Source organism: Esox lucius, chromosome 11, assembly GCF_011004845.1.
Source record: "Esox lucius isolate fEsoLuc1 chromosome 11, fEsoLuc1.pri, whole genome shotgun sequence".
NCBI lineage: Eukaryota > Metazoa > Chordata > Actinopteri > Esociformes > Esocidae > Esox > Esox lucius.
The window spans coordinates 46,417,453-46,432,348 of NC_047579.1; the positions used below are offsets into that span (position 1 = coordinate 46,417,453).

At 42.6% G+C, this 14,896-nt stretch overlaps 2 protein-coding genes and 1 long non-coding RNA gene across 7 annotated transcripts in view; 1 reads left to right on the forward strand and 2 right to left on the reverse strand.

Moving 5' to 3' along the window:
- LOC105013375 lies at window positions 1-10,329 on the reverse strand. The gene is made up of 3 exons (XR_828233.2): window positions 10,152-10,329; window positions 9,956-10,069; window positions 1-656 (listed from the first exon to the last, which is right to left on the reverse strand). It is a non-coding gene; the product is annotated as an uncharacterized LOC105013375 (long non-coding RNA).
- Window positions 8,324-12,050, forward strand: mpg (N-methylpurine DNA glycosylase). Its single transcript, XM_034295229.1, has 3 exons — window positions 8,324-8,944; window positions 9,890-10,094; window positions 10,338-12,050. The coding sequence occupies exons 1-3, from the start codon at window positions 8,726-8,728 to the stop codon at window positions 10,739-10,741; spliced, it is 828 nt and encodes a 275-aa protein (XP_034151120.1). The 5' UTR covers window positions 8,324-8,725; the 3' UTR covers window positions 10,742-12,050.
- nprl3 (NPR3-like, GATOR1 complex subunit) overlaps window positions 12,026-14,896 on the reverse strand; it is a 19,188-nt gene continuing 16,317 nt past the window's right edge. For all 5 annotated transcript variants that reach the window (XM_010874860.4, XM_010874862.3, XM_010874857.5 and 2 more), the window contains 3 exons: window positions 13,899-14,091; window positions 13,510-13,702; window positions 12,026-12,598 (listed from right to left, as the gene is read on the reverse strand). In XM_010874860.4, coding sequence (XP_010873162.1) covers window positions 12,433-12,598; window positions 13,510-13,702; window positions 13,899-14,091 — 552 coding nt within the window. In that variant the 3' untranslated portion in view covers window positions 12,026-12,432. The remainder of the gene's footprint in view (window positions 12,599-13,509; window positions 13,703-13,898; window positions 14,092-14,896) is intronic.

Sequence of the window (14,896 nt, forward strand, 5' to 3'; positions counted from 1 at the left end):
ATAAACAATTGCAATAATAAACAATTGTTTTACTTTAAAATAAAACAATATTCATTTAAATCCTAACAAGCTTGGTTCAATAGTTAAATTGAAGTCTTAACTCAACATACAGTATACAGTGGGGAGAACAAGCATTTGATACACTGCCGATTTTGCAGGTAAGTAGGAAAACCTGCAAAATTGGTAGGTTTGTTATGGGCCAATGTTCCAAACGTTTTAAATGTAAACCAATGTGGAAATAAAGACTGGTCTTGCATCTTTGTCTATGCATTTGAGAGTGAGTGCATCTCTACAGGCCAGTTTTTTATTTTTTGACCAACATGGAGGCAGGATTTATTTATTTTTGACCTAAAATGAGGTGTGGTGGGCTACAATGTTCTCAGTGTTGTGTTTTAACCTCTCAATTCCCACTCAGCCTCTTAACCAAAATCCCACATGCCAGCTCCTGTATATCCAGTTTAATCAGAACAAGTTGCTATCTTCAGAACCACATGCACTTGAAGTTTAATAATTGCGTGAGCAGGTTGGACAGATGTTTCTCGTCAAGCGTGTCTCTGACAAGGGGGTGGGGCCAGCCAGGGGCCTCTTGGAACCCGATCCCAGCAGATGTGGAGCCTCTCCCTCTCACCAAGGACCTACACCCACCTCAGGTGCACCTGACACGAAAAGAGTGTCATAAAACATTCATGAGCATCTATGAAATATTAATGCAGGGAACCAGGGAAAACAGACGAAGACTAAGCTCTGGATGGACCACATGCATCTCATATGTCCTCTTCTTATCAAGTACTAAGAGACCTTTGTGACTGTTTTTCACTAAGAGGGTAAAATAATGAGGGTAAAGGCTAATGAGAGTACAATAATTGAGGATTGGGAGAGATCTCTTAAGCCAGTCCAAACAAACAGGTATCTGTAGGTAGGATTCTGTGCCATTAACACATTTGTAGCCACAACTGCTTTTTTATAGTATGTGTTATCTGAGATAGGAAAACGTTTTCTGCCAAGAATCCGAATCAGCAAACATGCCATGGTCATGCTCCGTTTGAGAGAGAGGTTAAGTTGGAGGTTGAGAGGGAGGATGGAAATGTAGAGTGGAGTAGTGTGGAGCAGCGGAGCGTCCGATTAGTAACGCTTGGATCTGCTTGTCAGCTGACAGAAATATCAGGTTAAATTTAGAGAACGTACAGTCAGGCAAACAGTACGGAGTTGTGAATATGTGCCCTAAAACTTAGTGTTTAGGGTTTGGTTATGATTTATTTACATTGTGTGGTGCTGTAGCTATTTTCATCATGGTTCTATTGAGTCTAGGATTTGGCCCCAGGGGGAGTCTGTTATGCATGCAGCACTGGGCTCCGGAAGTTCTCTGCTCCCTGCTATTCTAAATGGGTTGTGACAGTGCTTATTTAATGTTTGTCCAGAGTAACAGTGGATCATGATGGGGCTACTGTAGAAAGTGCTAGTTTGAATTGAATTATCCCCCTCAATTGAATTGGGGAAGGGACTGGATCTGTCTCCATCTGTCCAAACCATCATCAGTACATATGTGACATGCAGTATTTCAGTCACCGCAGGCCGGGCATGAACCAAATGTGGATGAATCACGCACCATGCTGATGTAGCACCACTGACTAGCAGAATAGGGTCATTATGAAGATGTCTGTATTGTAACAATGTTGATTCACAATGCTGTCAATACAAGGATATTCATTTAACCAACACTGTTGCACTACAATGGGCATATTTCTTGATCTTTTGGGGAGCCACTGTTCAGTGGTGTGAGTCTAGTTCACCAAAGTTATATTTCAGACACTGAAATAACTGGCCTGATTTTGACTAAATGTTGTTGAATGTGTCTTTCAGATGAACAAATACGCTGATCAAACACAGTATTTCAATTTGCTAAATGTAGGTGCTGCATTATTAATGGGGCACACCATGGTTACAATTGCTTTTAATGCATTTTTCAAGAAGAGATTGCATAATGAAAAGCTTGCCTGATTATAAAACAAACAGCAGGGCTTTGCTCCCTCTCCTTTGACTGGTACACTGAGCACAAGCGCAACTGAAACATGAGAGGGCTGCCATCTGTCTGTTTAAACTTTTAATAGGTAAATCATTACATATCACACCATGGGAATGTTGTTTCACAGAGTTGCCGGCATTGACAGCTTCAAGGGTTTTCCATTAGAGCAATACATATTCCAAATACCTTTTACAAACCTTAAATAATCTTCAAAAAGCTGCGTCAGGAGACACTTTGGCAGGTCAAAGTGAATAACTCTTGGGGTTAATGAAAAACAAAACAATTGCCAATAACTTAAATTTGACCCAGAACTGACTTTGAAATCACTGAAGTACAATGTTATGCAATTTTCTCACTATGACCTTTTATTTATTCTCCTAGGTATGGGTTGCCAACATGTAAAACACATTGACAACACCACCCCACACATGAAAACAAATAATATCTATGACCTTCACCTTTGATCTATAACATTTAAACAGTTCCTCTTTGAAAAAAAAGCGTTGTTTTGTACAAGACACAAGTTCATCATAAACACATCTTGTCTAATCCCGCCATTCTGGTGTTTTGTCTCACAAGGGTGTTAAACCTTGATATTTGTGTTAAGTATTTTCCCTATGACACCCAGGTACTGAGAAACATGGATCTTAAATTTAGTTGGATTCATGGCAATTCGCATTTGGCAAACATCCGGCTCTAACTTTTCAAAGGATTCATTTATCAGGAAAAATGACATTTAAGGCAGTGGCGTCGTTGGGCCCATATCTATTCATCTATAATTCCGATCGCGCATTATGACAGTATAAACGTGTAGGCCGCTAGCGTGTACATCACCATTTTCCACATGTACATTCAAAACCCTGTACTTTCTGTCCCGGGCGGGGCGGGGCTAAGCCCCGAATGTTTTGTGATCCTAGCCACGCCTCTGATTTAAGGGAAGCTGTAATCACTGTGCTTGCTGTAACATAAGCATTGTATACACACAAAGGAAGTGTCAAAGACCAAGGTCAGGCCACTTAAAACAATTCTAAGAAGTAAATAGGAACTTGCTTAATGGCTTCATGATTATGTGGTGGCTTTTCAAATATTTGTGAGGAAAACCAAAATAAATCTAAAGGGCCTTGTGCGTCAGTGCTCAAGGTTTAAGAGAAACCAAACACAGGGCTTTATTCATTATTATTCATCATAAAAGTGCAGACATACATATTCAGATTGAATGCAATAATCAGGGAACGTTTCCAACCAACTGACTATATTGACACAATTATAATTAGCTACACCGAGATCCTTCATCAGTTAGTCATGGATGGGGCCTTGGCATCACTGTGGAAAGGCATCATCATTCCTGTGTTGGCACCATAGATTAAAACCTAATTCAACTAATTTCCTAAATGGTTAAATTTATTAACAATGGGGTCACTTAGAAATGTCCTGGATTTCCAAAGAACAGCTAATTTTTTGTGCATTACAATAATATGAAATTTGATCAGAAATACAGTGTAGACACGGTTAATATTGTAAAAGACTATTGTAGTTGGAAATTAATAATTTTCAATGGACTATCTACCTTGGCTTACAGAGGCCTTTTATCAGCAACCATCACTCCTGGGTTTGTGTTTGCTAATCTAAGTTTATCATTAGAAAACCCTTTTGCAATTGTGTTAGCACAGCTGAAAACTGTTGTGCTGATTAAAAAAGCTATAAAAAAAAGGCCTTCTTTAGACCGGTTCAGTATGTTCAGCGTCAGCATTAGTGGGTTAAATTACAGATTCAAAATGGTTACCTAGAAAGCCAGCATCCCGTAGTCGCCTCTTCACTGTTGACATTCAGACTGGTGTTTTATGGGTACTATTTAATGAAGCTGCCAGTTGAGGGATGCGTCTGTTTCTGAAACTAGACACTCTAATGTATTTGTCCTCTTGCTCAGTTGTGCACTGGGGCCTCCCACTTCTCTTTTTATTCTGGTTAGAGACAGTTTGCGCTGTTCTGTCAAGGGAGTAGTACAAATGGTTGCACAAGATCTGTAACCCACAAATTCTGATGCTGAAGATACTGAACCAGTCTAAAGAAAGTTTTTCTGATCAATTTGATGTTGTTTTAATGGACATAAAATGTGCTTTTCTTTCAAAAACAAGGACATTCCTCAGTTTCCCCAAACTTCTGAATGGTAGTACAGTGGGGAGAACAATTTGCATTTTATTGCATGACATAAGTATTTGATCACCTACCAACCAGTAAGAATTCCGTCTCTAACAGACCTGTTAATTTTTCTTTAAGAAGCCCTCCTGTTCTCCACTCATTACCTGTATTAACTGCACCTGTTTGAACTAGTTACCTGTATAAAAGAGACCTGTCCACACACTCAAACAGACTCCATCCTCTCCACAATGGCCAAGACCAGAGAGCTGTGTAAGGGATAAAATTGTAGACCTGCACAAGGCTGGGATGGGCTACAGGACAATAGGCAAGCCGCTTGGTGAGAAGGCAACAGCTTGGTGAGTTGGCGCAATTATTAGAAAATGGAAGAAGTTCAAGATGACGGTCAATTTCCTTCGGTCTGGGGCCTTTCATGCAAGATCTCACCTTGTGGGGCATCAATGATCATGAGGAAGGTGAGGGATCAGCCCTGAACTACACGGCAGGACCTGGTCAATGACATGAAGAGAGCTGGGACCACAGCCTCAAAGAAAACCATTAGTAACACACTACGCCGTCATGGATTAAAATCCTGCAGCGCACGCAAGGTCCCCCTGCTCAAGCCAGCGCATGTCCAGGCCCGTCTGAAGTTTGCCAATGACCATCTGGATGATCCAGAGGAGGAATGGGAGAAGGTCATGTGGTCTGATGAGACAAAAATAGAGCTTTTTGGTCTAAACTCCACTCGCCATGTTTTGAAGAAGAAGGATGAGTACAACCCCAAGAACACCATGCCAACCGTGAAGCATGGAGGTGGAAACATCATTCTTTGGGGATGCTTTTCTGCCAAGGGGACAGGACGACTGCACCGTATTGAGGAGAGGATGGATGGGGCCATTTATTGCGAGATCTTGGCCAACAACCTCCTTCCCTCAGTGAGAGCATTGAAGATGGGTCGAGAGCACGTGGCTGGGTCTTCCAGCATGACAACGACCCGAAACACACAGCCAGGGCAACTAAGGAGTGGCTCCGTAAGAAGCATCTCAACATCCTGGAGTGGCCGAGCCAGTCTCCAGACCTGAACCCAATAGAAAATCTTTGGAGGGAGCTGAAAGTCCCTATTGCCCAGCGACAGCCCCGAAACCTGAAGAATCTGGAGAAGGTCTGTATGGAGGAGTGGGCCAAAATCTCTGCTGCAGTGTGTGCAAACCTGGTCAAGAACTACAGAAATTGTATGATCTCTGTAACTGCAAACAAAGGTTTCTGTACCAAATATTAAGTTCTGCTTTTCTGATGTATCAAATACTTATGTAATGCAATAAAATGCTAAGTAATTACTTAAAAATCATACAATGTGATTTTCAGGATTTTTGTTTTAGATTCCATTACTCACAGTTGAAGTGTACCTATGATAAAAATTACAGACCTCTACATGCTTTGTAAGTGGGAAAACCTGCAAAATCGGCAGTGCATCAAATACTTGTTCACCCCACTGTATTTTACTGGGGTGTGGTTGTCCCGCCTTGCTATCTGAAGATATATGCGCTAACTGTAAGATGCTGAAGATTTTCAGGTAAATTATTAAAATGTCAAATGAAAATGTCAAACAGACCAAAAACAAACAAAAAATGTCCAACGTTAGTATGTCAGGAAACATTTTATAATGTCTGTACACTGCCAGTCCAAAGCCACTTCTGTTTCCAAATCGGTCGTGATATTGGTAAGCGTAAATAAACTATAATCCTCCCGGCCACGCATTGCTTAATTGCACCCTTCTGCTTAACTACACATGACAGGTCTAAAATTTGACTGACAGCTGGCATTAATAAATGGACTGGTTTTCCAGGAGTTGCAGTCACCACATTCCTTTTTGGAGCTTCTCCTCTTCTCCAGCTCCATCGTTGCAGCTTGTTGCATGGTAACAGAGTGTAATCACTTTAAAATCCATGAAGCTCAAAGATGCCTCTTAGGATGTTTTTTGTCTAACCTGGCCAACACTGGGCCCATTCCCTTCCATCTAGGTTCTAGATGCAGTGCTTGTTTTGGGCAGGAGCTGACCAGAGCTGAGTGCCAACACTTCAAATGCTTGACTACATGAACACCTGTCCATCTTTTACAATATTAGCTCAAAAGCATTGTGGAGCTCCTGCACCTAAATATATACCATACATAGGCTACCTAAAATGTTCACCAGCACCTATTTCAGTCCAAGTCAACTGTCAAAAAGAATGTCAAAACCAAAACGGGCGTGGAAAGTGACCTGGTATCATAACACTAAAGGACAACATCTTCCTCAGACCATCTTCCGGGTTGCTATTGCAGGCAGATTTGGCATACACTGTACTGACCGTGGGAGGTAGGCTGACAGCTGAAAAGGAGAAACACCTTCCAAATAACGGCTAATTTCAAATCACCAAAAGGCCTGTCTACCTAAAGGCCTGTCTACCTGTTGTGTCCCGACAGCATTTGAACTAAAGGACATTGTACACTGCTAACTGTACTGTATTCCCAGGGTACCATGCTACGTGCACACTCGTGTCAACACAGTATGGGGCCGTGCTGCCTGGTGCAGACAGATCTCTTCCTGGCAAGGGTAGCAGGCAGGCAACAAGACATCAGAACTACTTTAACCACTTAGTACACCGGCGTGGGTTTTCTGCTGAAGCTGTGTCAAATGATAAAGCAGGGTGAGGAAAGAGTGGAACCTCTCCTATCCCTGATATAGACTGATGACTGGAAAGTGTTCATTTATTTTGATATTTGTAGCCATGTTGAATAATACTAAAGTTCCATAAACAGGAAAACAACCATTGTTTGAGTGAATTGTACCAACGTTTGGCGTCGCTGTATGGTTCTAATGAGACATTATATACAGCTCCGGGGGGGGAAGAGACCACTGCACCTTTTTCTTTCCTTTCCAAAAAAGTTGAAAAGGAAAGTTTTGAGTGAGGAACAGAAGCGTTCAATTTGCAGTGGTCACTTAATTTGAATCCTTCTTTTCCTCACTCAAAACCTTCTTTTTCGACTTTTTTGGGAAGGAAATTAAAAGGGGCAGTGGTCTCCTAATTTTTTCCGGAGCTGTATATGAACCGCTACTGCCAATCCACTTTTCTGGATTCTGGAAGAAGTTTACAAAAGTGTTGACCATGTAAACAAAACTGGGAAAAACTTACATTTGAGCTTTATTGCCAAAGCTGAAATTGGACAATAAGCCATGGGTGCCTTTCAATTAGCAATAAGATACAAGTAACAGAAATGCCTTTTTATGTGAAAACTACTGTATCTAGGCCAAAATCTGCAACATTGATAATTGGTATCATGGTTTCATTATGAAAGTCTTATATGTAATTTAAGATGTTTATGTTGGCCCTTGAATGGAATCAGTCTTATTGAGATAATATAAAACAAAACTCAAACTGAGAGTGGTAAAGTGAATGATGTCTCTAGGAAATCATCCAGATACTGTAAAGGTGTTTGTAATGCAAAATGAAATCCATGGAATGAGCACAAGAAACCACAATCATTTTTAAATATCTTTGGCAAGGGTCAACTATTCTGTTAGGAACACAATCAAACAAAGGCCACTGCCTTATCGGGATCAGCCAATTCAGACATGGCTTAGGCAAAATATTTAATAGAATAACAGGAAGGTGACACAATCCACAGTCACTGTGAATTGATCCCCTTGGTCACCTGCTTTTGCATCTCAATAGTAGTCCTAGCAAACACAGCTGGGACTCATACAGTCCATGCTGTAACCATGTTGAGAAATTCTGGAGGAAAACTCACCAACAATCCTGAGTTTATACAAAGGTCAAGTCATTAATTTAAAACATCCCCTGAATTTTGCCTTGATGCCAAAATGCAAGGGAATACGCCTTTGAAAATAATGTATTCTAGATACCTAAATCTCTAGATTGCATTCCGTTTGATGTACTTAATGCCACATGCCTAAAATGTTTGGCATTGAAACAGATACTCGGAAGTATTAAATAGGCTACACAACTACAACAAAGGTTGAATGAGAAAAAGGAGGACATTTGAAAATATTGTTCCTCCTCTATCCATTGTATGATTTATTAAACAATATTTTAACTCCATAATTTGTGGATTGCGTTATCATACAATAATAAGTGTTTGGTCCCTTTAAGAGTTAAATCCGGTTAAGTCCCAGCGGTCATGTGATATACGATTTGCAGTGGATAGTTTAGCAATCCGAACTAGCAAGCAAATTTAAAAATACTTTCCACATCGAGCAATGTGTGGGTGCCAACCCCCTTGCAAATGAACACGAAACGTACTTTCGTGTATCTTGAATAGGGTCGTATTATGGTAAACAAAAGTGCGCCGTAACTTGTCTGTAACAGCCCTAGCTAGCTACAGCACAGTTTGTCAAAAACAAAGCTAGCTGTATCTACTTACCATACATCTATTCTATCGATATAAAGAAAACAAAAAGTGAATATCTAACTACCCTTTCTTCTTGTTACCGGTAGGTGAAGTTTCAAAACAGTGACTTAAAATTGTCAGGCAAGGTGACTGTTATTAGCAATGTAGCTAGCTGACATGTCAGGGCGAAAGAGAAAGCAGATTTCGGAATCCGTATTGGAGTCTGAGGACCAAGTGAAAAGGAATGACCTGCATCATGACTATACCAATAGTGGCGATGTCAATCCGGGGATAGTAAAGTGTCCCTATTTCTCCGAGGAGGAGTACTGCCAAAGGCTTGGAGAAGAGTTCTTTAACCAGCCATGTATCAGCTTGGCAAAAGCATTCCTGGGCAAGGTATGTTGCTTAATTACAATCAAACGTTATTGTAATCTAACCCTTGTTATGATACATCTACATTAATGTAGCAAGGCCTTATAGCCTACGCATGAAGTAAAGCAGCAAGAGGGACTGGAGTAGAAATATTTGTGGTCTACCCTACCTCTGAAAAGGTTATCGTTGCAACAAATAGTAGGAAGTGTGATCTATCCAAATGATGAACCCGAGGCAAGGAGCAGTAAAGCAGGATGTACTTGTGTATGCAGAGTGACTATTAGTAATCTTAACCATGACTCTTCCACACGTTGACTATTCTTTAGCCCCGGGTCCCTGAATCCTGTTTGTGTTTAATTTAGCTGTGTCTGGGCCAGTTAACAGCGAGCTCTGTAATAAAAAAGAAAACCGTGATCATGTGGCAGGTCTTCCGGACTGGCCGTTTATTGGTTCCCCCGTGTGGTCACGCATTCCTGCAGCCCTCCAGCACATTGGCTGGGAACACTGTATGTAATTAGTGTGGAAATAGACTGTAAGGACGTGCTCAGTGTTGAAATGATTGTTCTCCTCAGAGGTTATTTCTCTCTAATGGGCACTGACAGAAAACTGAGCAGTTGGTGCTGACTGACATCGGAACAACTGATGGGACAGTACTTCTATTTTTTGTGAGATATTGCGTCACTAACCCCCAGATCCATCTGTTCTGCGGCCCTCAGAGTAAAAACTTATGAACTCTGTTGATGCAGATGAGTTGGAACATCTTCACGTGAAAGGCGTTGCCCATGTGTTCCTTCATCAACGCCTGATTGGAGTCTAGCTTGGGGTTGCACAGCCTTTGGCAGGCAGACACACACACACACACAGCTTATTGTGACTGCACATTTGTGTTCAGAGACATGTTCTTAATGTGGACTTCACCTCCGAAGGACAGACAGAACAATGTGGTTATTCCTGGTTTTGTTCTGCTAGGTGCTGGTGCGTCAGTGTGCAGATGGGGGTGAACTGAGGGGGCGGGTGGTGGAGACGGAGGCCTACCTGGGGGGCGTGGACAAAGCCTCTCACTCTGCCGGGGGGAAACGCACACAGAGGACCACCGCCATGTTTATGAAACCAGGCACCATCTATGTGTACCCCATCTATGGCATCCACCTGTGTATGAATGTTTCCAGCCAAGGTAAGATATCACACACAGTACAACTGCCAGGCTCATACTCAAGACATTTCAACAAACCTTTTTGTTCAGGTGTGTATCGAAGACGCTTGACGTTAATTTCCATTCAACTTGAGAAGAAGCATTGGAAGGAGGCCAGGTGGAGCCTCATAACTGTTGTGAGGAGTCCAGGTGGAGCCTCATAACTGTTGTGAGGAGTCCAGGTGGAGCCTTGTAACTGATGTGCTCTGTGTCTCTCCTGTCAAGGGGAAGGTGCTGCTGTGCTCCTGCGTGCTGTGGAGCCCCTCCAGGGCCTGCCTGTGATGCGGAAGCTGCGTGCAGCCAAGCGGAGGGAGGGCGCTCGGGCCCTGAAGGACAAGGAGCTGTGCAATGGCCCTTCTAAGTTGTGCCAGGCCTTGGACATACAGCGCTGCTTTGACCGGAGAGACCTAACCTCAGACCCAGAAGTGTGGCTGGAGAGAGACCCTCAAATGGGGCCACAGGAGTCAGACCCGCATCTGGTGGTCTCTGCACCCCGGATCGGCGTTGACTCTCACGGGGAGTGGGCCTCCAAGCCCCTGCGCTTCTATCTTCGTGGTCACCCATGTGTGAGTGTAGTGGACAAACAGGCAGAGACGGACTCACTCACCGGACAACGCTTGACTCGATGAATGTGATGGTGTGAACACAGCAGAGTTGAATCTGGGAATTTAATCAAACTGTGATTTTTTTTTTTTGTATAACCAGGTTTTAAGGCAGGATACAAATGCAAGTGAAAACATTTCAGCTTTGAGCTATGTCAGCAATTGGGTCTATATCTTTAGAAATCATTGCAGAGGAGCCAAAGTGAAAATGTTATCACTCTGTAGGGAATTCAGACCTACTATTTTTACATGCACTCCATAGCCATCTTATTGGGTACACCCATCTAATACCGCTTCAGACCCCTTTACCTTTAACACAGCCTGAATTATTCCGTGCATGGGTTCCACAAGATGTCAGAAACATTCCGCAGGGATGTCAGATGCACAATGGACGAGGGTGTGTTCATGCTGTGAAGAGCCCATTCTGTGTTTTGATTCTGGGTTGGGCCAGAACCAAAACACATGTATTTAGAAAATGCATTGTAGATTTTCTTTCTGGTTAGAGATGATCCAGTTTTGGACACTTTTGTTCTGAACGACACCCCTCATTTTGACCGCAAAGGAGTCTTAGACTGAAATATGTAGTGAACATTGTGCAACACCTGGTCATTTACAACATGTCATCAAGTGTCTCAGAATGAAAAATCAGTGAGTTCAGTATTCAAAGACTCTTTTGCGTCATCTCTAACCAGAAAGAAATCAACAATGCATTTTCTAAATACATATGTTTTGGTTCTGACCCAACCCAATCAGATGGAAAAGCTATTTGTGTGTCTTACAGTCCTTGGGGAGGTGCTCAGATCCAAACTCTTTATAGGTAAGAAACCATTGCATTTAGCCTGAGCAGGGAGTTTGGATGGCTTAGAAAATGCAGCGCAACTTACTTGTTTACTACAGTATATTTTACTGTATTCCAAACATCTGTAAAACTGTCTACCCATCTCGAATTTCTATTCCAGTCTTTCTCCATATTCCTCTGTTTTATTTTTTTAATTAAATGTCCTTGCCTGAGAAGATCTCTGGGAATCATTGATATCACAGATGTTTGGAACGTTGGGCTCCTCAAAGCAAAAACCTCTCTCTGATGTTTGGCTTTTTTTTTTATTCTCCCACCCCTGAGAGTCTCCTGAAGGGAGGCAGCCCTGCCTGGAGTCTGGAATGATCATTACTGCTGTGTTCCTACATAGTGTTTGTTTTAGATGATCCATTACCTAGAGGAATCTAAAAAAAAAAAAACTTGCTTGGAAATTCTTGGGTCAAATACAGTGTTAACTGGCCAGTACATAGGCTTTACTAAAACTTTTCACACACTTTTTTTTCAATAATTTATTATTGAAAACCAGCCATGGAACATAAAACATCTGTAAATAAAAGTTATTGGGTCAAATACAGTGTTAACTGGCCAATACATAGGCTTTACTAAAACTTTTCACACACTTTCTTTCAATAATTTATTATTGAAAACCAGTCATGGAACATAAAACATCTGTAAATAGAAAAAAAGTTTATGTAAAACATTTTAAAAACTATATACATTTGCTAACGGTCCAAGCATAGCAGACAGTATTTATTTATTGTATCTGTCCTTTGCAGTGCAATGACAGATCTCTGTATATTAGCTCTATGAAATTGTAATCATGGCATACAACCAGAAGGCACCATAATAAGGCCATGGTACCGTACATTGTACACTCAGGTTTCTGGAAGGGTCTTGTCTCCTACTCCAGGGGCGACTGGAAGAGGGAGATGACTGGGTCCTCATGGTTGGTGACCACCAACACACTTCGGAATTTGTCAAAGAGGGTCTTTAGCTGAGAGCGCCTCATGTTCTCGTTATACATGATTTCCTCCAGGTGATGGTGCCCACGGAAGTAGTGCAGCAGCCTGGAAGGAAGAACATCCACACAACTCGCCGGGTAATTTTTTAAATAATACCACTGATTCAGTGCTTAAGGCTGGTGCTTCTTATTACTTCTTGCACCCTCTTAATAACTACTGAATATTATAATACAACCAAAAATTACTTTTACAAAGTGTATTCTGAAATGAAGATAGAAGGTTATTGGGCAAGGCCTTTTCTCCTAATTTTCTGAAGGACCAAGCTGACTGATTAATGTTTGCTCTGAATATATGACTCACAAGAGACCCCAGCCCAGAGGGGCAGTCCAGAAAAATGACTTAATTAGGTTAAGTGAAGCACAGATTGGTTGATCCAACAACTCACATGTGCACGCAACAGTTCCTGATGACAATGACAGAAAACGATATGAACATCATGGAGGCAAAATTTTGAGTAGTTTGGAATAAGGAATTATTGTTACCGCCTAAAAAGATCATGTAGATGTTTTTTTTTACAAAATAGTATGATGTTCCGATATTTATTTTATCTGCTGCCAATATGGCTTTTGCAGCAGCCAGCAGTGTTACAGAATTACTTGTTTGAAATCACAAAGCAATATAGCAAACAGAGCGAAACTACTTTTGGTTGAAATGGATGGGTTGAGCAAGTTGGCCATGTCTGGATTTTCTTTTCCTTTTTCTGAATGGTCTAAAAGGTCTTTCGGTTCCCTTTGTGGTGCACGGTGCAGGTTTCCATGTCAACTGGACTTGCTGCAAAGGGACAGGTCATGGTGACGGTATACAATCTGATTGGTGGACGAGTTCTGTGTTTATTCACTTTCAGAGGATAATATCCACCTAGCCTAGTATGTAGCAGGTTTGGTTTGGAGCTTTGGTTGCTATGGTTTCTGATCAGGCTACACTTCCTGCATCCTTTCTTTGGGGGCAAACTGTACCTGGCAAACATGCGCAGGTCCTCTGGGTTCTGTGCAGCTGGGATGTTGAGGATGACCTGGCGCTCCTGCTCTGTCAGGCTGGCCAGTAACGTCTCGGTCATCCTCTTGTTTAGTGGAGAGTCTCCCCCTGGAAGCAGCTCTGCACTGGAGTTATCCATGCTGGGACTGGTGAGGGTCATGTCATCACTGCTGGCTACAAAGGAGATTGAGTGGGAGAGACAGGCGGTGAGTGAGAAGAGATTACAGAGGCATAGCAGTACCGTTTCAGCTTTTGATTAGGCACTAAAAAGATTACAAAAAGGTAATATAACACACAGACAAAAGAAAATTCTACTTCGACGTTAAACCACCGAGGGAATGTCAGCTGGTTGAAGAGGAAGTTCACATACTTGGGGATCCGAAGCTGAGTGCGCTGGGTGTGCTGAGGCTGCGCCCCCCCACCCGGGCCACTAGGGGGAGCACCTCATCGCGAAGCAGAGCGGGCTCCTCCTCACCAGGGGGCACCAGCAGGCACACGTAGGTATGGAGCTGGATCAACAGGCGGCGCTGCAGCATCCACACAACCATCTGGATCAGCTGAGCCTGGCCAGGAGGGAGGGGGGTTTAGGCAGGGATGGAAAGAAAAGGTGGGGGGGGTGGGTCTCCCCACTAAGTCCAGACTTTGGATGGACCGCTCAAGGACATTCACAGACTTGTCCAGAAGCGTTTGGATCAGGTTTTCTTCAAGGACCTCTGTTCATCCCTCAAACCTGACCAGTCTGCTTTTGCCCGCCAATAAGTAGCATCCCACAGCAAGATCAAACTCCCATCATCATGCTTCATCATTGGGATGGTATTAGCCAGGTGACGAGCAGTGCCTTTTTTTCCACCAGACATAGTGCTTGGCATCCAGGCCTAATAGTTTCGTTTTGGTCTCATCCAAACCAGATATTTTTCCTCATGCTCGGAGTCCTTTAGACGACATGTCATATGCTTTTTACTCAGGAGTGGCACGTGTCAAGCCACTCTATCAAAGGCCTGATTGATGTAGTGTTGCAGGGATGGTTGTGCTTCAGGACGGGTCTTCCATCTGCACAGAAACTGAAGCTCTGCTAGAGTGGCCGGTGGGTTCTTGGCCAAGAACCTTGCCCAGTGACTTAGTTTGGTTGGATGGCCAGCTCTAGGAAGCGTCTTGGTGATTCCAAACTTCACAACAATGGAGCGCACTCTGCTCCTTCGGACTGTCACTAACCTACCCTAAATGTATGGCTCAACACAATCTCAGATGTGTACGGAGAGTTATTTGGACTTCATGGCTTGGTTTTTGAAGAGCAGGACATTATATAGGCATGTCCATTTTTTGGAAAGGAAAAGGTGCAGTGGTCTCTTAATTTTTTCCAGAGCTGTA